The sequence below is a fragment of the Rhipicephalus microplus genome, chromosome X, assembly GCF_043290135.1.
Source record: "Rhipicephalus microplus isolate Deutch F79 chromosome X, USDA_Rmic, whole genome shotgun sequence".
In the NCBI taxonomy this organism is placed as follows: domain Eukaryota; kingdom Metazoa; phylum Arthropoda; class Arachnida; order Ixodida; family Ixodidae; genus Rhipicephalus; species Rhipicephalus microplus.
This window is the reverse complement of record NC_134710.1, coordinates 226,384,144-226,407,760: the sequence shown is the minus strand read 5'-3', so window position 1 is coordinate 226,407,760 and position 23,617 is coordinate 226,384,144. Positions and strand designations below refer to the sequence as shown.

The following is a 23,617-nucleotide window of genomic DNA, read 5'->3' as shown; positions in this document are numbered from 1 at the left end:
TGCTGACACGCTGCGATGCATTCATGTGGTCAGGCCTAGACACTCCGCCTTTTCTAGGTCACTCTACTCATGCCCAGCTCAGTGCTCTTTGAAACCATGACTGCGACGGAGCACTCTAAAAACATCTCTAAATAAACTGTCGGGCACTCAAGTAAGTGAGGTTTCCATTCATGATAAGGGGGTCATAAGCTCTCCATTGCATAAAAAAGAAGTAAGGTGTGAAATTTTTGGGTCAGTGCTCCTTTAAAACTAAGAAAAAGAAGACGTTAAATGACTACGTGATGCCAGCTGGCAAGAAAGAGTGTTTAACACTCGTCATGGCTGTATGGGACGCTGACTAACACACCCAAGTTTCAATACAAAGGAACACCAGATAATGTGAACGAGAGGTCACCCGCCACTGTAGCTAAATAAGAAAAGCATCGGACATGTTATTCGAAGGTCGTAGATTTGGTATCTACTAGGGGCAAATTGTCTTTTCATCTACTTTAATACATTCACATCTGCATCATAATTACCACATTGCAGATAAAGGCTACAAATAATTCCCTATACTTTCGTGGCTCCTTTGTCTGTTAGGCTCATAAGGTTGTATTTGGAAAAGAAATCAAATGATTGATTACCTTAGCTTATTAACTAATTATGACTTCTAGTCGCTTGGCCATGGAGGAAGAAAAGCTAAAGGGAGGCCCTTAAAATGCGAGCGAAAAGTGTGGCGGAAGCAAGGAGGTTCAGTACTATGTCTTCTGGAGTGGAGGTGCACCCCGATAAGTGACACCGGTCACCGCCATGTTGAAAAAGGAAAGACTCTGAAGCAGACGACAAAGTGCGCTTCGTAGCTCCGCCCTCGCAGTGGCCTTTGAAGACTGTAACATGCTTTAGTAAAGCAGTTAAAGATTTTACAAGGCCATGGTGACTTCGTACGTTGCTCATGGCTGCACAAATCGCATCAAGAAGACGCCTGCGATCACTTTTCACATGTAAATATTCTCGCTTCGTACACGGACGATCGCCTGTTTTTTTCGCGTATTTTGTTAAACAATATCAAAGGTGCGTATAACATATAGCTGTATGGAAGGTAACCTGAAGCTTTAAATGCTCACTGACACGACGTTGTCCCTGAGTTTTAAGTTTATGGACTTGCAGTCTGTGGCTGCACGTATCAAACATTGGAGCGAGTAGGACGTCTGAATGCCCTTTGAATTCCAAGTTTTCTGGTGTTGTCTTACAAGGCAAGACTGGCGGCGTGCATGCTTATTTTTTTGGCGAGTGAATATCGAATTTGGTGCAGGTTTATCGAGGAATTCCATGCTGTGATTATTCGTGTTACAGGTTTCCTAAGGACAGTGCGCTGTGTTCTGCCTGGGAACGTGCTGTTCGAAGAAATAGTTGAAGGGCTACAGACGGTGACCATCTCTGTTCTATTCACTTCGAAGAATGCTGCTTCGACAGAACGGGGCATACAACCAGACTGCAGCCTGGCAGTGCACCTTCGATTTTTCCTGCTTTCCGAGCGCATCTGCAAAAACCTGTTAGTTTCTACCTCCTTGACGTAGCTTCAATAGAATGTAGTCACAAAAATAAGCAATTGCGTCTAAAACAAGATGAGACATCTTTGAAATCCATTTTATCTTGCCGATGAAATCGAAACTAAAACACCGATAGACGAAGTTGCGAAAATGGGTGAGTGGCGTTATATCAAACATTGAGCTACCTCGTTTCTAGGCTCTGAAGGCTGCACTTGCCATGACAACACACGTCGCCAACAGAAGTTGATAAATATTATGCATAACTAACACCACTGCAATCGTTCTTATAAACGGTTCATTTAGGGTACGTCTCCTGGAGTTTGTCGGTTCCTAGCGACATCGGTTCTTCGGTTTTGGTTCCGCCTATAATCTGGTTGGAATTCGATAACTCTAGAAAAATTACTGGCGACATCCAGTTTACTTAATTTCCTTTCTTTTCTAACTTCAGCTTTAATTATTTCAACTTCCTTATATATATTCTTTGGTAATCTACCGACTCACACACAAGAACATATATGACAGAGGCGAGCAAATGTCGCGTTTCTCTTGATCTTGGGTATCTGCAGGCACATTTCTTTAAACACCCAATATATACTACAACCCTTTTGTACCGCAATAGTGCGCCAGAGAGCTCGATATGCGAAGCATCCCTCGACAACAGATTGATCTGAAAGTGTGCAGCTGACAATGGGTGCATGAAATAATTTGTTTCATAAACAAGAAGAGGCATTCATTCGTTGGTGTAACCTAAAAGTGGTTTCCATCTCATTTTTTTATCGTAGAACTGCGAACCGACATTGCGGCTTATGGTAGTTCTGCGCCGATTTTCCTCTAGCAATATGGCCACCGGCGGCTTCGCTTGCTCCCATTGGCGGCGACTGGGCCTGCCACTCCAGAGGTTTTACAGAGCCTCCTCGGGCGGAGGTCACGTGCTTTTCCAGGGGGATTGTGGGATTCGTTGGGCACACCGGCATATCTCGTGTCGTCTGCATCTATGACCGCATTGCTGATGGCCAGCTGGAGTTCTGAATGTGGATTTTCATGCAGGTGTTGCACTTCAAAGATGATGCAGTGCGTTAGAAGCCTACAGTGAGCGTTGGTCTTCAGGGTGACAAGTTTAGTTTATATCGCTTGAGTTTGAAAGCAGTCGAGTCGTTTTCGAAGCTCGTGACCACATCTTCGAAAACGAATGGCACCACAGCCTTTGTAGTTTTCCTTGAGAACGGTGCTGTTGCACACCTGAGAGAAGGAAGCATAGAATTCCTAGACAAGAACAGCAGCGTTTACGGCTGTTAATGAGAGAGAGGCAGTGGTGAGCCATTTTCGTGTACGACGGTCACAACTATCGGAAAGCAATATGGGTCCCACTGTCCTCACCGGAGCTTGCTAAGTCAAAAATGACACGTGCCTGCCGCAGTAAGGTGATTTATTGTTTGAATTATCGCTTCCTGTTTACGTTTTACGCACGGTGATCTCATCTTGGGCCACAAGTTTTTTTCGATATGGTCGCAGTCGGCCGACCCGTGCTGCTGCGAATGATACTCCTGCATGCGTATCATGACACACAAGGCAAAAAATAATTCGAAGATGCTTCATTTGGCTAAAGAGCAAAACAAATTTAATACCATTCACTGTTAAAGCACATATGTTCTGTACCCCGAACTTACCCGATGTGCAGAAGAAAACAGCCCGTCGTGGAGATTATACGGATGATTCGAGCCGTTTTTCTCTCACATTCAGCGGAGTAAACACGAAGTGCAAAGCCGCAAGTGTATTGTAGATTCACAGTATAAGCCGTAATAAGGCTGCCAATGGCACACAGGCATTATACAAGCGAGTATCGCAGCAGGTTTGCTCATGATCACCACAAAAGTTACCACTTTCTAGCTCGTCTTTTAGAAGGGGGCGGCAGTGCCGCCTGACGCGCCTGAAATTTGCTCACGCAGCTCCCTCTTGCTTGCGCCCGTTGCGCACGTGCAAGCGGCCGCAGTGTGCCCAACATTGCGAGGAGGAGTCCTCTACTCTTCCCTACGCCCCGCTTCACAAAATGTGACATAACAGTCTCTCCTCAGTATATTCCTTCCTCCGTGCACTTGGAGGAAGGAATATGCTCTAGCTTATTTTTTCAAAATCAGAAGTGGTCACCAGACAGCCACAGTTCATTACATATAGGTACCCAGCACAGTAATATTTGTCACCAGAGCCTTGATAATGACTTCTATATTAACATGCCATCAGGAGCTTAGAAAGTACACAATAGCTTTGAGCATAACATTTTTACCCAAAAAAGGCTCTGCCCTTCCTTTATTCAAAAATTGCACAATTTCACACTCACTTTTTTCCCCAACAACTTCAACAAGGTGTACACAAGATGGCACGCACACACACACACTCACACACAGCCACTGCAAACACAAGGTAGTCGCAGGATCTGCAAAAAACAAGGTAATGCAATTCTTTAAAATCCACACTTTTGGTAGACAAACAAGGCCCAACCTTTTTGAAAATGATAATGGCAGCCACTGGCGCAGTCGGGGTGTGGAAGGGGTCAACTTTTCTTTCTGCATATGTGTATACAGGCACACAATGACAAGCGCATGGTTAATCGCTCTCACCCCACCCATCCTCCACAAAAAAGAAAAAAAATGTCTGGTTACACTTCTAATGGCAGCCGTATTTCAAGTGCTCTGTGCCAACAAGTGAGATGGGCTAACATACTCTTCAAATGCCATTTGTTTTAATCAGACAAGGTGGGATAAAAAAGCAACTCACTGTTTTTATCAGAATATCCGCAACTTGTCATTTCCTTTTCGATGCTGCTGCTCGGCAGCAATAGACCGTTCTTTAGACTGCAACTGACGAATTAATTGCCTTTGCTCTTCTATCTTCTTTTCCATTTGTGCGTGCATAACTTTGTCTCTGTAAGACCAAAGAGCACAAAAGGAACCAATAAGTTAGCAAATTCATACTCCCTCTAGTGCACACAAGCGTGCCCCCAGAGATGCTATAAAACAAAAGACAAAGGAAAAAAAATGGCTTGTATAACATATGTGACTCAAAGCTAACTACACTGCAATCAATAATATTTTTATAGGTTTTCCATAACCTAGTAAGCACTAATGACTGCATCAAACCCAAAATACATACTTTTAAATGTAGACATTGCATGATCTAACAAGTTCTAATAAAAGCAAGGTTAGACTCTATTCAATGAAGTCACTACTGACTCAAAGATACCTCAATTTAGAAATTTCGTAAAAACAAAATCAGACCTCCATTCTATGAAGCCTCATCCAATATAAATATACCTCCATTACACCTGATATTTGTAATAAACATATTGTGAGTAACCGGTTTATTCAGTCAGGCTCAGGTGATGATGATAACATCATCACCTGTACAGGTGATGATGTTATCAAAGAGAATAAAGAGTCATTCGCTTATCGCGCTCACACTAATTCCCCCGCGCGGTGAAAGCGGCCGCCTGGTCGCTTGACAGTATTATGAAATGCGTCGCGCATAAGGCTTAAGGGGAGACGCTCCTCGAAAGCACTTTTTTTTTGTTATTCAACTTAGAGCTTCAGAAATTGGACCACTGATGCAGTTTTTCCTCCTGATTCCAAATCTGTAATCAGTTTTTACATAAGTGCAATAGTTTGGGAGTTGTGTTTCAAGTAATGGTGAAACTTGATAAGTTTTCCGGGAACTTTCGCGCATACTAAATGTTCATGCAGAGAGTTGTTCAATGGCTCCTTTTGCTCCCTATTAGCCATAGAGTGCCGATATCTAGCTAGAAATTGTGCTCCAACTTTGAAACTATGAAAAAAACATCTGTGTAGCAAACTACCCTTTTTTTTCCACTCGACCACCATTAAATTTATTAATAGATATTTACAGCTGATAGGTTGTGCTGATTCAAGTAGATATCGGCACCCTACGCACTCTCCTCAATGTGTGTGCCAAATTTCGTCGTCGTATGACCATTCTAAGTGCCCGAAACACTTCCCGCAAAAAATGCAAATTGGCCAAAATTGCGAAATGAGAAAAACGCGTTTGAAAGTTTGAAAGTCTGTATTTACAAAAATGAAAAACGCAGTAGCACGAAACTTGTGCTGAACACATACACACATGTCCAGAGGGAATATCAGTTGTCTAAAACTCTCCAGCACCGTAGGTTTTCCCTTCCCGGCTGGTGCGGCAGGACTCCTCCACCCGGGCCCTCTTGGCTGCACTGCGACGGTGTGCCCTCGCCTCAGCGGTTTGACGCACATTCATCTTGTGCATGCGCATGCTGTCTCGGCGGTCGCTGAGGGTAACCAGGGCCTCCGAAGGAAGCACCCCAAGCTCTTCCAGCACCTTTTCAAAGCTCGCGTGGCCCCGGTTGAACCACAGGACTGCAATGGCTGTGGCTGTTTCCACAGCAGTCCGGGAAGCAAACCGGGTCTTTGGACACAGCAGCCATATTTTGCTGTTCAGGGACTCGGCCGCGTTCTGTGTCTTGCCGTGGAGGCACCGGGCAAGCAGCTTCGCATCTGTGAGACGCTTGTAGATTGGGAGGACTGCCAAACCCTGGGCCTTGGTCAGGAGGGGGGTGTGGCACGGTGCAGGCTGGCCCTGCGCCTCAGCACGTCGGTGCTTGCACCACGAGTCTGGGCCTGCAGGACAGAACTTGTGACTTCCAGCACCGTCTGTTGAGCACGAGTGCAAACATGAGGCCCATATGGCAGTGTACATCTTGTGGACATTTCCCCGATTGTTCACAATGGCCACCTGAAAGTAAGTTTGAAGCTTCTGGATGGTGGTCTCCTTCAGCTTCTCCCCTCGTGGAAGTGGCGTTGGCAGCTTCCGCAGGCCGGTGCCCAGACGTTTCGCCACGTGGTTGGTGCACTCCTCTTTTTCAATTGGAGTGTCAGGGTACACGTTGGCATCACAGACCCCGTTGTAGGCCTTGCTGTCTCCATCGCTTAGGAAGATGGTGAACCGCAGGGGTGTCTCATAGTCCACAGTCCTCTGCCAAATGCGCACTGCAGCTTCGGCCTCCATGGCATGCGAAGAACAGTCGCAATTCTTCTCACAAACGGGATGATGAAACGCCTGCCATGTTTCTTCATCGCCTCCCATGTCGTTATGCAAACTGCACGCCAGGCAGAAGTTGGAAAGCACTTCATAGTCCAGGCACAAACCAGTGTCCAAGGACACTACAGTTCCCACACCATTGTGGCTTTTGTGGCCTCTTTTTTGCCATGTGCCGTCAAACATGACTGGCACGTCACTGTTACCAGCCACCTCTTTGGTGACGCTGCGTGCCCTTTGCATGTTTTCACAGACAGCCTTCACTGCCGCACTGTGAATCTTTTTGCCGATAGCATGGAAGGTCTTATGGTGCATAGGGTTTGGCAATCCAACTACTGCACAAAATCGTGAAAGTTGCTCATGCCCGATACCGACGGCACGCGCTGCAAGCACCACTTTCAGGTTCACGGCAAAGGCGTCACGCGAACTCCCGCTGTCGTAGCTTCTGCTTGCACCGCGGCCGCCATCTGACGCGACCCGCTTCGACGAGTACGCGGACGAAAGGATGCTCTCCGAGCACTCCGCATTCTCGCAGTGTAGCTCCAGAAACGCCGAAAGGCCTTTCCGCTTTTTATTCGGTGCCCGAACTGCGAGTTTACTCTCGTGACAAACGGGGCATGCCGCGCCTGCGACGACGGCCGTCAATGCACCCAACTCGCACAGCACTACGCTTTCGGCACGATCGGCATTCGGCCTGACGTCGTTTTCGAATAACGCGATCTTTTTCTGCGATGCACTCACAAAATTCACTGCAGCGTTGATCTCGTCGTCGCAGTTGCCATGGTCGACGTTGCCGTGGTCGATGTTAGGCCTACCGGCCTATGGCCCGTCGCGGACATTTTCGTTGGCGGTGGCTTTCTTGTACGTCCTCCGCCGCTTCCCTCTGAACTTGTTCTTACTTCTGTATTTCCGATGGTCGGCAACGGCCTTTTTCGGGCTTGCCATCGCACGAAAACAGCGAAAAATAACTCCGGAAAACAGTGAAGCGAACTACGGCAAGAAAACACGGGTGCTGTCAGCCAATGGCGGCCCTGCGTTAGTGGCGCGCGGTTTGAAACGGCGGGAAAAGACTGTTTTTGTTGCTTTTTTTTTAGATTTTTCGTGAACGTACGAGACTTCAAGAACCGGGATCGTGGAGAGTAAGGACAACTCTACACGAGCCAGCGGCCGCAATATGGCGGACAGCTCTCTTCGCGGCCCCGCGAGCACGCGAACAGCAGCCCGTTTTGTGTAAATTTCGTGATGCCGCGCGTCACTGCCGCTCACTCAGACGCATTTTTCACTGACTTCTGATGCTTATTTCGCTGTGATATTTTCAGATGTCAAAATATAATGTATAAAGATGATAAAGCAACAAAAAACAGAAAAGGTGAAATTTGGAAAAAAAACGCGACTTTTCGACCCGCGTCTCCCCTTAAAACAAGATACGTGGACAATCTCTGTTCCTCGGCAACGATGATCAGGATTAGCTCTAAGAGGAGAAACAGGGTAATTGACAGGAGATGTCTGTTCGACCACCGTGTACGGCCCAATGAATTGACTGATGAATTTGTCGCATAGGCCGGGGACGCGAAGTGGAGTCCATAGAAGAACTTCATCACCAGGTGAAAAACTCACAACACGACGAGACGAGTCGTAGCGAGATTTTGGAGTGTCTTGAGAGAGGCCGGTGTTAACACGGGCCTGGTGACGGCAGTGTGCGAGACCAGATAGAAATTCTTCAGAGAAAGGAGCCGACGAGGGTGCAGGGACCGAAAGGAAAGAGACATCCAGAGCGAAACTCGGCGAACGACCATGGACGAGGAAAAATGGAGAAAAGCCGGTAGTGCGTTGAGCAGCCGTATTATAGGCGAATGTCACGAAGAGTAGAATTGCACCCAGTTCGTGTGGTTGGGGTGAATGTACATGGCGATCATGTCCGATAGGGTCCGAAGAAACCGTTCAGTCAATCCGTTGGTCTGCGGGTGGTAGCTAAAAGTGGTCTTGTGAACAGTGTTCGAGGCACGCAAAACTTGCTCCACAATGGAAGAGAGAAAGACTTTGCCACGATCACTCAGGAGAATGCGTGGAGCTCTATGACGCAAAAAGATGTGGCGAAGAGAGAAATCGGCGATCTCAGTGGCAGTCCCAGATGGTATAGAAGCTGTTTCTGCGTAGCGGGTAAGGTGGTCGACGGCCGTGAAAATCCAGCGACCCATTGGATGATATAAAAAGAGGGCCATACAAGTCGATTCCAACAATGACATTCAAAAGGCGAGGCGGGACAAGGAAGAGGTTGCATTAAGCCAGCCGGAGCAGTTTTCGGTCATTTTCGCCGTTGGCAACGGACACGGGAGACGACGTACTTAGCGACGGCTGAAGAGAGGCCAGGCCAAAAACGACGACTTTGTATTTTGTCGTAAGTCTTGTGATAGCCTAGATGAGCGGCGGTTGGACCATCATGAAAGGCTTCCAGAATTTCACATTGCAGAGAACGTGGGATGACGGGTACCCACTTGTTGCCATCGATGTGGTAAATGTAGCGACATAAAGCCTCACCAACAAGCTTAAATTGTTTAAGTTATCGACGGAGTTTGGCGTTTGGAGGAGTAGTAGAGCCGGTCAAGCGGTCAACAATGGTGCGGCAGTATGGGTCGACACGTTGTTGTGAAACAAGGACGGATAGGGTGGCAGGTGATGAACTTAGCGCTGCGATTGGAGAGGTGCTGTCGTTTTGGAGTATCGATGGTGAGTAGCTTCCGCTGGGCAAAGGACAGCGCGACAGAGCATCAGCATCTTGATGCTTCTTCCCAGATCTATAGGCGACATCGAAATCATACTCCTGCAAGCGAAGCGCCCAGCGACCGAGGTGACCCGATAAGTTTTTCAGCGATGAAAGCCAGCATAGGGCGTTATGGTCGGTCACGACGATAAAATGACGGCCTTGAAGATATGGTCGGAATCCTTGCACTGCCCAAACAACAGCAAGGCACTCCTGCTTGGTGATAGTGTAGTTCTTTTCTGGAGCGGTATGAGCACGACTTGCGTAAGCAACGACGCGTTCGCGTGAGTTTTTGTCACGCTGCAAGAGTACCGCACCAAGACCATGACTACTTGCGTCGGTGTGAAGGATGGTGGGTGCGGCGAAATCGAAGTGGCACAGTATCGGATCCGACGTGAGGGCTTGCTTCAGTGCCGTAAAAGCGCTTTATCAGTCTTCGGACTAAATGAAGGGGACGTTCCTTGCGAGGAGTTGATGGAGCGGAGACGCATGTTCCGCGAAGCCACGTATGAAGCGCCGGAAGTAAGAAGATAACCCAAGAAAGCTGCGCAGGTCCTTTCGACATAGTGGACGAGGAAAATCGAGGATGGCGGCAAGCTTCTCGAAGTCGGGCCGAATTCCTTCTTTGTTGACAAGGTGGCTGAGAACCTTGATTGTCTTGCTAGCAAAGGTACATTTCTTGGTGTTAAGCTGTAGACCGGCTTTTGCAAGGCATGTGAGGACTTCGTCCAGACGTTGTAGATGCTGCGAGAACGTGGATGAAAACACTACTATGTCATAGCACAGACACGTTTTCCATTTCAAACCACGCAATACGTCGTCTACCATGTGTTCGAAGGTGGCGGGCGCATTACAGTCCAAAAGGCATCACATTAAACTCGTACAACTCATCTGGCGTTGAAAAGGCGGTCTTCTCTTTATCAGACTCCGACATTGGTATCTGCCAGTAGCCCGACCTAAGGTCAAGGCTAGAAAAATACTCTGCGCCCTGTAATGAATCCAGTGCATCGTCGATCCGAGGGAGAGATAAACATCCTTGCGCGTTATTTTGTTTAGCACACGGTAATCGACGCAGAAACGCACTGTCCCATCTATCTTTTGAACGAGAACAACTGGGAATGACCAGGGACTCGAGGAAGGACGTATGATGTTGCGTCGTAGCATGTCTGAAACGTTTTCCTCGATGATCTTGCGTTCTGCCTGAGACACGCGATATGGACGCCGATGCACAATACGAGAGCCGTCAGTCTGGATGCTGTGAGTAGCGGTGGTAGTCATACTGAGGGCGGGCGAGTTCACGTCAAATAGAGAACGGTGTCTATTTAACAGGGCGAGCAAATCTTCAGTTTGATCAGGTGTTAAGTCAGTGCTTATGGTTGCCGACACAGGTGTGGAAGAGGCATTGAATGGCAGTGATTGTAACTTTGGGACATCGTTGTGGTTGTTGTTCGGAAGAGTAACAATCGCAACAGGCTCACTGTCGACCGCGCAAGATACTGTTGAGCCACAGGGCAGCAGTACACACTCGGGCGTTTGATTTATGGCGGTTAGGTACGTAGACCTAGAGAAGAAGCGAATAAGCCCTGGTGTGATCACAATGCCCCTACGTAGGGTATGGCCGTAAAGCAGAATTAGTACGTCACCATCCACAATGTCGGTGCAATTAACACTTATAATTTCTTCGATGTATGGTCGAAGTACATAATCTGACATGGTGACAAGACGGATGCGTCCATCGTGTTCAAGCGAAGAAGAGTCAGTGGCATTTAGATGCAGGAGGCGCTGATGACAAGATATGAAAGTGGACACAGAAGACAAGAAATCCCACCCCAGAATGAGAGCGTGGGTGTACTCACGAAATACCGCGAAAACAATGTGATGACGAATGCCTTCTATGCAGACACGAACGGTACACTGTGCAAGTGGACGAATGAGAGCGTTGGTCGCCTCACGCAGAGGTGGGCCGCCATAAGGTGTGGTGACTTTTCGTAGGCGGGAACAAAAATCAGCACGAATAATCGAAACGGCAGCGCCAGTTTCTACAAGAGCCTCAACACGTACACCTTCTACAAACACTACTATCAAATTCGATGGCCGCTCTGGAAGAATTGTTAGCTGTCCAAGGGATGCAGTTTCCCCTCCTAAAACTGCATTGGGGAGTTTTCCACGTGGGCGTTCGTGGAATGGGAGGCGGGCCGTAGAGGTGACACTGAACAGCGACCTGGCGAAGGCGACCTGCGGCGAGACGTACGGGAATTCCCAGGCATGTCAGTATGGTAGGTAGGAGACGGCGAACGGTAATAGGACGATTGGGAGTGTGGTCGTAGGCAGTTCATGGTCGGACGGAAGCTTTGATGTTCTTCAGGAGCGTAGCCGCGTTGCTCGTCTTCTTGGCGCCTTCGACAAAACCGAGCGATATGTCCTCGATAGCCGCAGTAGTAACAGATTGGTCGAGGTGGGCGCTGAGGTGCGTAGTAAGGTGGTGCACGCACTGGCGGTGATAACGAAGCCACAGGCGCATGGTCTGCTATTGTAGGCACATAAACGGTGGGTGCGGCAGAGAGCGCGGCAACTTCGGCGTACGTGCGCGTCTGGCACATGCAGAGATCGTTGGAACACGTCGGACGCGATGCGGAGGCGATCTCTTGTTTAATCAGGTCTCGCAAGCTATCTTTTTCAGAAGGGAAAGTAACTTCCGCAGCACAGGAAGAGCAGCGCCCGTGAAGCTCTTCACGAACGATGTCGCGAATAAGCGCACGCAAGTCGAGGAGTGCAGGCAAACGAATGTCGGTGGCATCGTAGCAAAGGCGAAGAGACTGAAGCTCGTCAAGTCGCTGACAGATGGTTATCACGTCTTGAGTGGTGGCAGGATTTTTGCGTGGCGAGGGCATTTAGGGCGACGGTGTTAATGCCTTTAATAATGTGGCGTATTTGGTCGTTCTGAGACATGCCGCTGTTAACGCGCTTGCACAGTGCACAGGGACATCCTCAATATAAGAGGTGTAAGATTCACCCGGCAGCTGCGTGCATTCAGCGAGCTTCTTCTTTGCTGCCTCAGTGCGAACTGCAGGAGCACCAAATATCTGATGAATTTCCTGCTCGAAAGTGTCCCAGTCGGGAAGATCCGGGTGGTGGTTCCAGAACCAAGTTTTCGCAACATCGGACAAGTAAAATGGGACGCTGCGCAACTTCTGTGGATTGTCCCACCTGTTCAAATCACTGACGAAGTCGTAGTTCTTGATCCAGTCTTCGACATCATCGCCTCGGAGACCGGAAAACACAGGTGGATCACGCAGGCGAAAGTTGTTGGGCGGAGCGGGTGGCAGTGGCTGCAGTAGGACGGCGACGTTGGATGGGCCAGGGTTTTCTTGGGCCGCCATGGCAGGGGGTTGTATGCGACGACCCGAGCGGAGCTCCAGCAAGAATGGGCGACAGGACTTGAGGCAACGAAAAGCACAATCCACCACTTGTGAGGAACCGGTTTATTTAGCCAGGCTCGAGCTAAAACGCTGGTGATGATATTTACAGATGAAGATGTACAGGTGATGATGTTATCAAAGAGAATAAAGAGTCATTCGCTTGTTGCACTCACAATATGTCCTTTGCTGATATAAGCAAAAAACATATTTAGTAATCAGTTATTTTTATGTTCATTACAGCAACGTTTAACTGCACAGAAAAGCACTTTTTAAAAGTCGATCTTCTCAAAGAACAGAAGAGAGCCCATTTCTGTCTGAATGAATGACAAAAAGAAACTTAACCTAAAAGATGCACAACCAAACACAAACCGAAAATTACTATGAAATGATGGATAATAAAATTTGAACAAGGGTGCTGTGCAACGTTGGAGTCTCTATAAAATATGTGCTTAAGCCTTCTACTGTGTAACTACACCTCACAATCAGTGCAATATACATTTCATAAATTCTGTGAATCCTGTGTCTTTTTGAAGAGGCTGTTTTTGTGTAAAGCACCTGCACAGATTTCCATAGAGATGCCTATCTCACATAAAATCATTTCCTGTGAAAATTATACATTTTACATATCATGCATAATTTATGGCTAGCTTCTAATAATTTTCATGCCCTTGCAGCAAACAAGACACATGCTGTCTTTGAACAGATATACCTGCTAAAAGAAACGGTTACTATCTTGTCACCATGACAATGAAGTGTTTTTGAAAAGCTATTATGTATGATCAATATGTATGATCACACTGTGCACCACAGCTGTTGTATTTGTTCAGGGGTGGAACAGGGTACATGGGTTTGGGATCAGGCAAAAGTGCCTTTTGTAGCAGGCTTGGAGCATCCGGATAGACATTTTGGAGCAGGCTTGGAGCAGCCAGAAAGGCTTTTTTTTTTGAGCAAGTTTGGTGCAGTCAGAAAGAATGTTTAGAGCAGATGTAGCCCCGTTGCACAGCACTTGTAAAAAAAAACATTTGATTTGATTTGCTTGACATGTGGGGTTTAACCTCTCAAAACCACCATATGATTATGAGAGACGCCATAGTGGAGGGCTCCGGAAATTTTAACTACCTGGGGTTCTTTAACGTGCTCCCAAATCTTAGCACACGGGCCTACAGCATTTTTGCCTCCATCGAAAATGCAGCTGCCGCATCCGGAATTTGATCCCGCGACTGGCGAGTCAGCAGCCGAGTACCTTAGCCACTAAAGCATCGCAGCGGGGCAAAAAAAAAAAAAAAAGACATTTGTCCAACGCTGCATTTTCCAAACAATTGTGCAATAACCTTATTATTGTGATAGCAGTCACTCTTGAAAGGTCTCTGCTCTTGCTGTCATGTCCCGTATAAAGTCCATACTGATAATATACTCCCACGCATCGCATCGTATGTTCTACTCACGGGTGAACGTGCCCGACAGGGATCAACGTACGAGGCTGAAGCAGGGATCAAACAAGGCAGCCTTGTGCATGCGATAACTTCACCCCTCTTGGGAGGCTTGCCATTGAAGCAGCGAGGAACCGCACCACCCATTTGAAATAGATGAAAAGATGCGAGTTGGCGAAGGGGGTGGGCGAAAGTATGGAGGGAGGGGGCGTTGTTTGAGCAGCAACTGTGAACTTTGCCTCTAATGGTGTGGTTGCGATCGCTGACGTATGGGCACGGCCGCTGGACGACTACGCACCACACAGGGTGCGGCCTGCTACGTCGTTTGAACCCGGCGTGAGAAGGCTCATTCTCCGCGCCGCCGAAGCAGCGCTATTGATGCAAAACAAGCGCACGCGGATGAGAACGTTCCTTTGACTGTGTCCGCATGCTTCGCGCAATGCGTTGAGATTTAATAGTTGCGAGAGTTGTGCAATCTGTTTCCAAACTGTAAAGTAATATTTCACCGATGCCTGCTCCGCCACTACTGGACTCACATAAAGCAGAATGGCGTACCTTTGCAAGCGAACGTACCTTGAGCCACATGACCACCGTTCTAAAGAATTAGCGAGTTATTTATCGAGCTGCCGCCTTTATGAGTCTGCTTATTTACTGAGGAATAGAAAATCCGTAAAATAAAATTCTTACGAATGCTTGCAGAATGATATATTTGGATAAATAATTTCTGACAGGGTGCAGCTGGTGGTAGTGAAACTGCGTCCATGCCGCAAAACTGTTTCCCGAAACACTTATCGTAACCGTAGATATTATCGCAAATTATCTTGGTGGCAGGAATAGAAGGAAATATAATTTTTACTATTCATATAGCCCTCTACAGATGCACAAACTAGGAGTTCAACGTACTTTTGCCGCGCGCACACAATTTTAGTTGTCTTAGGATGGATAGCATCTCTCTCACAATGCAGTTTTACCAGTGCAGTGAATGAGAGAATTGAAAGCTCCACTGTTGCTATGGACTCTGTATCAGAGGAAACGGTGTGTCCTCAGCGTCGCTTTTAGAAAAGTTGTCATTGGCGTATGTTACCACCTACCGTCCGGTTGTTCAAGTTTTTGCGACGACTTGCATGATTGTCTGAGCCACTTGAAAGTTTTGTTTCCCGCACAGCTGTAATTCTACTTGGTGATTTCAATTTCACTAACATAGTGTGGTCTAATTCTTACTCATATTTGTTGTCTAACTCAGCTGAAGCAAAAAATTTCATTCGCATCTGTCCAGATTTTGATCTTACAAACTTATCAATTTTCCTTGAGGCGTTACAAATACCACATTATCCATTCTCAACCGTACTTTGACATCAGAACCAGATATAGTATCTTCTGTGACCAATATACCTGGTATCAGCGATCACAATATTATTCAAGCGCGTATCTTACTACCATTCTCACGCATGCATAAGTAGCTTAAAACAATACGCGATTACAAAAAGGCTGACTTTGACTCAATAAACAATGATTTGGGCACCTTCTTAGACGAAGTTCTTAACCAACCACACCAAAAGATCGGTGCAGAGCAACCGGGACTTAGTCAAAGCTAAAGTACATAAGGTAACTGTTAAATATATCCCCATAAAAAAAGTTCTTTGTAATACTGGTGCTCCATGGTACAACAGATACGTTAACCGTCTTTCTAACCGTAATAAAAGGCTTTATCGTGCTGCTGTCAAATCCCTGTCTGATAAACATTGGTAAATTTACAAATCTGCTGCTGCAACTTATTTATATCCACTGAAACACGCCAAGTTTTCCTTTTTCAGTGAAACTCTACCAACTATGTTGAAAAATAACCCTAGACAGTTTTGGACTTTCGTGCGTGGCAGCAAGAATCACGCTATAGCCTTGCTGACGGCTAATGGGCATCCCGTGCCCGACGTAGAATGCACATCTCTACTAAACGACACATTCATAAAAGCTTTCTCACACCAGGTGACTGTCAACAACCAAATCACCTTGCCGTCACCCCATTGCCTACTCATGGACGCTATTTTCGTTACCTCCGAAGACATTAGTGTGGTCATTAAAAAACAACACTCATCATCATGTGGAGTTGATGGAATCAATACTAAATTCCTGAAGAACACTGTTGAATACTAATTATCCTGTCATGCACTTTTTCACAATCCTTGTAGCACTCTAGCCTTACAGAAGACTGCTTGATTGGCAAGACAGCACCAGTTCACAAATCAGGGTAACACATAGTCCATTAAATTTCCGTCCTATATCGCTCACATCTGTCCCAGGCAAAATACTTGAGCATATCATTTTCACTCACCTTGTTAACTTTCTTGAGTCTAACCAGTTTTTCACACCCTCCCAGAATGGCTCCCTTAAAAACTTCTCCTGTGAAACACAGCTCTTAGTCTTGCATGTCCTGCATGTCCTACTCGATTCTGGATTCACCATTGGCTATACTTTTTAAGATTATTCGAAGGCATTTGAAAAGGTTAGTCATCGGCTACTACTTCTTGAGCTGAAACATTTAAATCTAGATCCTAACGTGCTTAACTGGATCCAAGCCTTTCTATCTAAATGAACACAATTTGTTTCTGCAAACAATGTTTGCTCCCCTGTCCAACCGGTGCTCTCGGGTGTTCCCAAGGCTCCGTGTTGGGACCCTTGTTGTTCTTAATTTTCATGAATGACTTGCCAACTAACGTCCCATCAAAGGTATGCCTATTTGCTGAAGACTGCATAATTTATTGAAAAATAAGTAATGAAGATTATGTTACCTCACTTCAGACGGATCTAAATAAGATATCTACTTGGTGCCAATTATGGAACATCGAACAGAACACTTCAAAATGCAAAGCAATGCCCGTGTGCCGAACTTCACTTGTTTGTCCACAGTATCATCTCAACAATACCTACCTCGATGCTGTTTTATCTTACAACTATCTAGGTGTTCATATTTCCAATAACTTGACATGGAACCATCATCTGAAGTACATCATCGCCAAAGCTAACCGTCAACTCCTCGGGTATTTTCACATGGCACCTTCATCCCTAATCTTTTTTACAGTACTACCTACATTCGTCCATCGCTTGAATAAGCATCATCCATCTGGGATCCTGGTGGATTACACTAACACATGAAGTGGAAGCAGTCCACAATCGTTCAGTTCGCTTTATCTTGTCCAATTATACACGCACGGCCAGTGTTACACTAACAAAATCTCAGCTCAACCTTTCTGAACTCGCCATTCGGCTCAATCTCTTTCATAAGTTTTATTATCATAACAATAGCCTTTGCGTTAACATTTTATTGAACCCCCCTCATTCATATCACCCAAAATCGACCATCTACAAAATGTTCATGTTCCTCAATGCAGAACCATAACCCATTCGCACGCTTTCATTCCAAGAACTACATCTCAATGGAATCGACTCCCACGATCAGCTACAGCAATCACCCACACATCACATTTTAAGGTTTTTTTACAAAACATGTTTGGCGCTCCTTGATTTCTGCTTCGTGTTATATATACATAATGTCACGCACGGCCAGTGTTACACTAACAAAATCTCAGCTCAACCTTTCTGAACTCGCCATTCGGCTTAATCTCTTTCATAAGCTTTATTATCATAACAATAGCCTTTGCGTTAACATTTTGTTAAACTACCTCATTCATATCACCCAAAATTGACCATCTACAAAATGTTCATGTTCCTCAATGCAGAACCATAACCCATTCGCAAGCTTTCATTCCAAGAACTACATCTCAATGGAATCGACTCCCACGATCAGCTACCGCAATCACCCACACATCACATTTTAAGGTTTTTTTACAAAACATGTTTGGCACTCCTTGATTTCTGCTTCGTGTTATATATATATATAATGTCTCGTTTTTTATTTTTATTTTAGGTTGTTTGGTGTTATTCGCTTGGTTCTTGAACATTATCACCTGCATCATCGCTACTGCTAAGCTGTTTTTGTTGACGTAGTTGATACACAATGTATTTCTGTATTATTCTGCCGATTATTGAAGTTTTCTTTATGTATATATTGTCGCAACATGCAAAGAACAGGACACAAGGCTTCCTTTTGACGTTAACAGGAAGGCTCTATTCACATACAAAAACAAAGCGCAAGAGCAGACGCGCAACGTCGTCTTCCTCGAAAAACCCAGAGACTGCCGCTCTTGATGCTGGCTTCTTCGTCCTTTTGTGTTCACGGCTAATAACCGTGACAATATTTATCAAGTCTTGTTTCCAATTTTTGACATGTAACATGCCCCTCCCCTCTGTAATGTGAAAACCCTGATGGTAAAATAAATAAATAAATAAATAAATAAACAGGCCGCACCTCTTTTTTTTTTTTCAACTTAGTTGTCTGTGTCAATTGCGAATTTGGGGAATGCACCTGCTTTATTGTGATCTTCAGAGTACACAAAAAAGGGCAGCGACAAAGTTCTCTGAAGTCCAGTATGTGAAGCTTAGGTCGCACGTAGAAGGGAAGTGGGCCAGCCGCTGTCACTTGGGGGGAGGGGGGGGGGGGTTCTTGTTGAATTTTCGATTTTGTTTTTCCACAGTCTCAATGCAAAAAATCGAAGTTTGCATCCAGCTATTGCTTGGCTTTTACTCATTGTTTTTGCTTTGTTATTATGTTAATGTAAGTACATCTACTTCTTTTTTCACAGCTTCTTAATATGTTCAAGAGTTATTTCTCATGTGTGCATGAATTTCAATTTATTTTCTGCTGATCCTCATTTTTTGCCCATAATTTGTTATTTAGTGTTTATTTCATTGAGGTGTACCCATCTTTCTTTTTTTTTTTTTTGTTCGCTCTTCACTCCCACTTTGCATCAAAAAACTTGTCGTTGCGCCTTTCTATCTGGTTGTATTTTACTTTTTTATGTAACAGCTATGAATGTATATGGCTATTGATGTTTTTACATTCAAATGAAACTGTGCAGAAAGAAATGTTAATAAACTTGGACTGAAGCCCTGAATCTCCTACATCTTCCTTCCGTGTGCGATATATATCCCGCTTGTATGTGCTGTTCAGATGAAAATAACCTAACAGCATACTCTGAAGATCGTTTTTTTTTTTCCCTTCATTTACAATTTATCGGCGCCCTGTGTTGTCTGTCAAGCACAGCAACTTTGTACTATTATCACAAAGCTTGTTCTATATAAAAAACAGCAGAGAGCATGGACTCGGACGCGTAAATGCCGCGCGCCAACGAGTGGTCGCGCCCTTTGGAGGCTTCATCGTAAAATTTTTCAGCTTTGCCGTGACTCCTCGTTCACGACACTAGGAAAACCTTCCTAGCCACTATAATCTCTCCAACCCGTACAAAGAAGTCGTCCTACTGATTTGTTCCAGCGTGCCGGGGAGAGAGCTGTCCCGTACTATCAGCGCCCCCACAGAAGAAAGCGGCAGCAACTGTCAACTTTCTTTTTGCAGGCCGCACCCCATGCGGTGCGTAGTCATTGAGCAGCTGTGGTATGGGCTAGCTCGGCAGCCATGAGAGGGCACCGCACATACACTTCTACGTGCTGTGCTCTCATAGCGAAGAGACTGTGCAAAAACTTGCTCAACCTGGTGTCACCGTGCTCTATTAAACCCGCGTTTGTACAGTTACTTCAGATCAGACCCTGAATTCGTTGCTATTGCACTCGTTGCTATTGCACTCGTTGCTTTGCTCTTGCGATTAAGCTGTGACTTTTTCAGCTATGTAGAGCTGCCCATTTGTTAAACCTGAACGCACGAGTATCAACCGCTGAGTCGATTAGTGTCACATAACGAAGCACAGCAGCGAAATGAACGAGAATAGGCGCGCATGCTGGATAAGCACTCTTGTTAGTACATCTTGTGCACCTGTCTTAGCTTGTTCCGGGAACTGGACACCACCCCTGCTTCTTTAGAGAATCCTTTTCTTTCTTTTCTGAATGATGCCATCGAATTCTAGAAGAATTCACAATTCCATCGCAACAGCGAAGCAATGAATGCGATAGCAATAAGTTGTAATGTTATACGAAGTAAGGCTTGCAGCTAACTTTTTTTTAATCTGCTACCCCATAACTCTACAATATGCTGATGTAAGAGAATACTGTCGTGACAGGGAGAGATGCTCTGTCGGCAGTCCCTTCGCATTAATAATGCAGTTCGTGGCAGGGTCCATTTGCGATGATGCCTGCCGAGTTAGTGCATGCGCCAGTGATAGCGACAATGCTCCCAGAATCAAAGTTCACAACTGCTGCTCGAGCAATCACAACATCGACGAAACCGAAACTATAACAGCTTCGAAGGAACAGTAAACACGATGTTTCAGCCACGCTTTCGGACACGTGGCTTGTTTCAGCCACGCTTTCGGACACGTGGCTTGATGGCTGTCGCACCTGGCGGTTAACTTTGGATCGTGCGGCCTAGTACAGCGCTGATAAACAAATTTTGTGCGACAAGGGCGGTTCAGCACAGGATGGGGAGCTAAATCAGTTTGGCACACAATGGCGCAAATGGCGCAGCTGTTCCACCACTGAACTGTTTCACTGTGTCACCATCAAGGAGGATGATCATAATAAAATATCAAGTTCAAAGAAGAGAAGAAACTACAACTGGTATTTGTTCTGGAGCCTTAATCAGCAAAAATTTGTGCTCCACTTAATTGCACCACAACAATACAATTATTGTTAATGCCACAATCTAAAGCAAGCAACAATGTGACAAAATACAAGTAAAAGATAGTGTAGACATAGGTAACGTTGAGGAAGAGCAGAGAAGCGGAACGCATCTCACGCAAACATTCCTGGCAAGTGAATAAATTCCTGACCCAGATCATTTCTATGTGAACATATATATATATATATATATATATATATATATATATATATATATATATATATATATATATATATATCCCCACCACAGTTGGTGCAGCGAAGAAATGCTGTTCACAGTGATGAGTAGCTGCTGATACCACATGAATATTCCAAATTGAAATAACAACCAACTCAACCGTAACTCATGTTGAAGTCTAATGGTATAGTCGGAGCAGTCGACAGACTTCGTGAGCAAGCACTCAACTCTGGTGCAGAGCAATGCCTCCAGAGCCGCGATTAGAACACATGTGCCACTGAAGCAAGGTGGAAGCGAAAGGTTTATCTTTGGAGTGAGTAGTTTTCCAGAGTACTTTGCATACAGTTATTCCATTTTGCAGTCATATTCTGTTGAGACCCCGCTCATGTGCCACAGCTTCAGCATCGCTGTCACAACCGGTGAATCGCTTGTGCGGAAACATTTCTGACCCAGAAATATTGTTATCAGGCAGCGAAAGCAATGCTGCACAATTTGCCAACTCTTCCAAGTCGTCTGCCGTTACTACCAAAACAAGTGACTACCGATGGTGCCCCCAAGCAGACAAATGTGTTACAGAAACTATGTCACGCGAAGTTCCTCGATTTTGGTGGCGCAGCTTTTCCTGCTCCACGGAGGGACTCCTGCACTGCATCCCTCACAGGATTGCTTGAATCCTACCCTCACTCTGCCATTAGAATACCCTTGCTCCAAAAGAAGTAGAAAAGCTTTCTATGACTGCACCATTGAAATTCAAGATTAATTTGTGCTAAATTCATGAATTGTACTATAATGAAAATTATCAAGCATTCATTACCAGCTGCATAAGCAACATAACAGCCTACAAGGTTCAAGCCTGTTGCAAAGCCTTTTAATGTGCCTTCTCATGCTCTGCCTTAGAAAGGAACAGTTCCAGTATTCCTTTCTGCAAAAGAAAAAGCTTTATGGGGCACAGCTGTAGTGTAGAGACTGAGCGAAGGCTTGTAAGCTAGAAGATCAGTCAACTAAATTTTCACGACGACTCAATCTTGCTTAATAGAAACATTTTTTCCTAGTGGAGCTGGCAACATTTCTGAATCATTTATGCAAAATAAAGATTTGTTTACTTATTATTTGGGGAGCCTACAGGTATGCTTTGTTTGACCAAATCAGTTGGTAGGCTATGACGGATGTCTTAGTGGAAAGATGTGGATTCATTTTGCAATTATAAGAGTACAACTACACACACATATTTACATTCACAACCCATATCCCATTCCACTAGAAATTAGAATGCCACAGCTGTAATCAAATCATTAACTTCTGCTCTCAGCAGCAGAAGGTCATAGCTACTAAGTTAGCATAATACCTTTTTAGCTCTAAACTGTTGCACAACAATATAAATACAAATGAGACTAGTTTTGAAATTCATGTCACATACTGACAAATGTTACAGCTTTAAATATACACCAAAAGCGCAGCTTCACTTTCAAAAGTGCTTGCTTACTGCAGCATCGTGCTCCCACGATTAAAGCATTTTTTTTTACGTTTGACACATTTGCCCACCTGTCTTTGTTCCGGGCAGAAGAATGTCCCAGCCTCGCAATTTCACGTTCTGCTCTTTTTATAGCTTCTGTCACTTGCAGTGCCTGAAAGCAATTGAAAAAATATTCACACAAAACACAAGTTCACACAATGGGAGAAAAATGAAGACTAAAAAAGAAAACGTCAAGCCCGATTAGGACAAACTGCATGAAGTTTCAGCACTGGTTAGTTATATAGAGAAGTAAATGCCAATTAGTACAGCCATGCTGTCTCTGATGATTGGTGACCAGCAGGAGCCACAGGGACACAAAAGCTGAACACATTCTTGCTGTAAGTAATGGGATTGTTTTTTTTTTTTTTTTTGAATGCAGCAAAACCATACTATCTGCGGCTTTAGCCACACACACTTAACTGGAATTCAAGGTGTGGAAAATAAAATATTGCTTTGCGTATTTGCCAAGCTGATACTTCAAAAGCTGTATGAGAGTGCTGAAATCAGACTTGAAACAGTCTGTGTTTAAAGCTGCTGCAGAGTCCAATGTAGAAAATTGAAAGATCCTGCTCAACACAGCACTACCCAATGTGTCCAAGCAGGGAAAAATACACTGATATAGACTTGGCCATCTACATGAAGTACCCTCTCTACTTTTTTGCTTGCCACTAGAAGTTACAAGCCAATCCAGCTTCTATGAGACCCACGTACTGTAAACAAAAGCCAAGGGAGCTTACCTCAATACCTAGGCCCCTCATTGAAACTGATTTCAGATCCAGACTGCTATGTTTTTCCTTCTGGGTGTTATGCCGCTCATGAGCATTGTTAGAATCTACATGTAGGAAAAGACATCAATGAATTGCAGAAGCAATTAGTAATGTATTTTGTAGAGTACAAGTAAACGACTATTTTTCCAAGGAATTGTCTGATCTTACAGTCATACCCAGTTATATAGAATTATTCCTGCATCAAACAGTTGCAACATCCACTTAAAAATTTCATGAAAAAGCATTGCACTGTATAATGAGTGTAT

General features: G+C 45.1%; 1 protein-coding gene across 1 annotated transcript in view; it reads right to left on the bottom strand.

Annotated features, from left to right (window-relative positions):
* Positions 1-4,301: 4,301 nt before the first annotated feature.
* Positions 4,302-23,617, bottom strand: part of LOC119187499 (zinc finger CCCH-type with G patch domain-containing protein) — a 50,017-nt gene continuing 30,701 nt past the window's right edge. The window contains exons 9-11 of the mRNA XM_037435628.2: positions 23,322-23,416; positions 22,614-22,696; positions 4,302-4,448 (exon numbers count right to left, since the gene is read on the bottom strand). Coding sequence (XP_037291525.1) covers positions 4,310-4,448; positions 22,614-22,696; positions 23,322-23,416 — 317 coding nt within the window. The 3' untranslated portion in view covers positions 4,302-4,309. The remainder of the gene's footprint in view (positions 4,449-22,613; positions 22,697-23,321; positions 23,417-23,617) is intronic.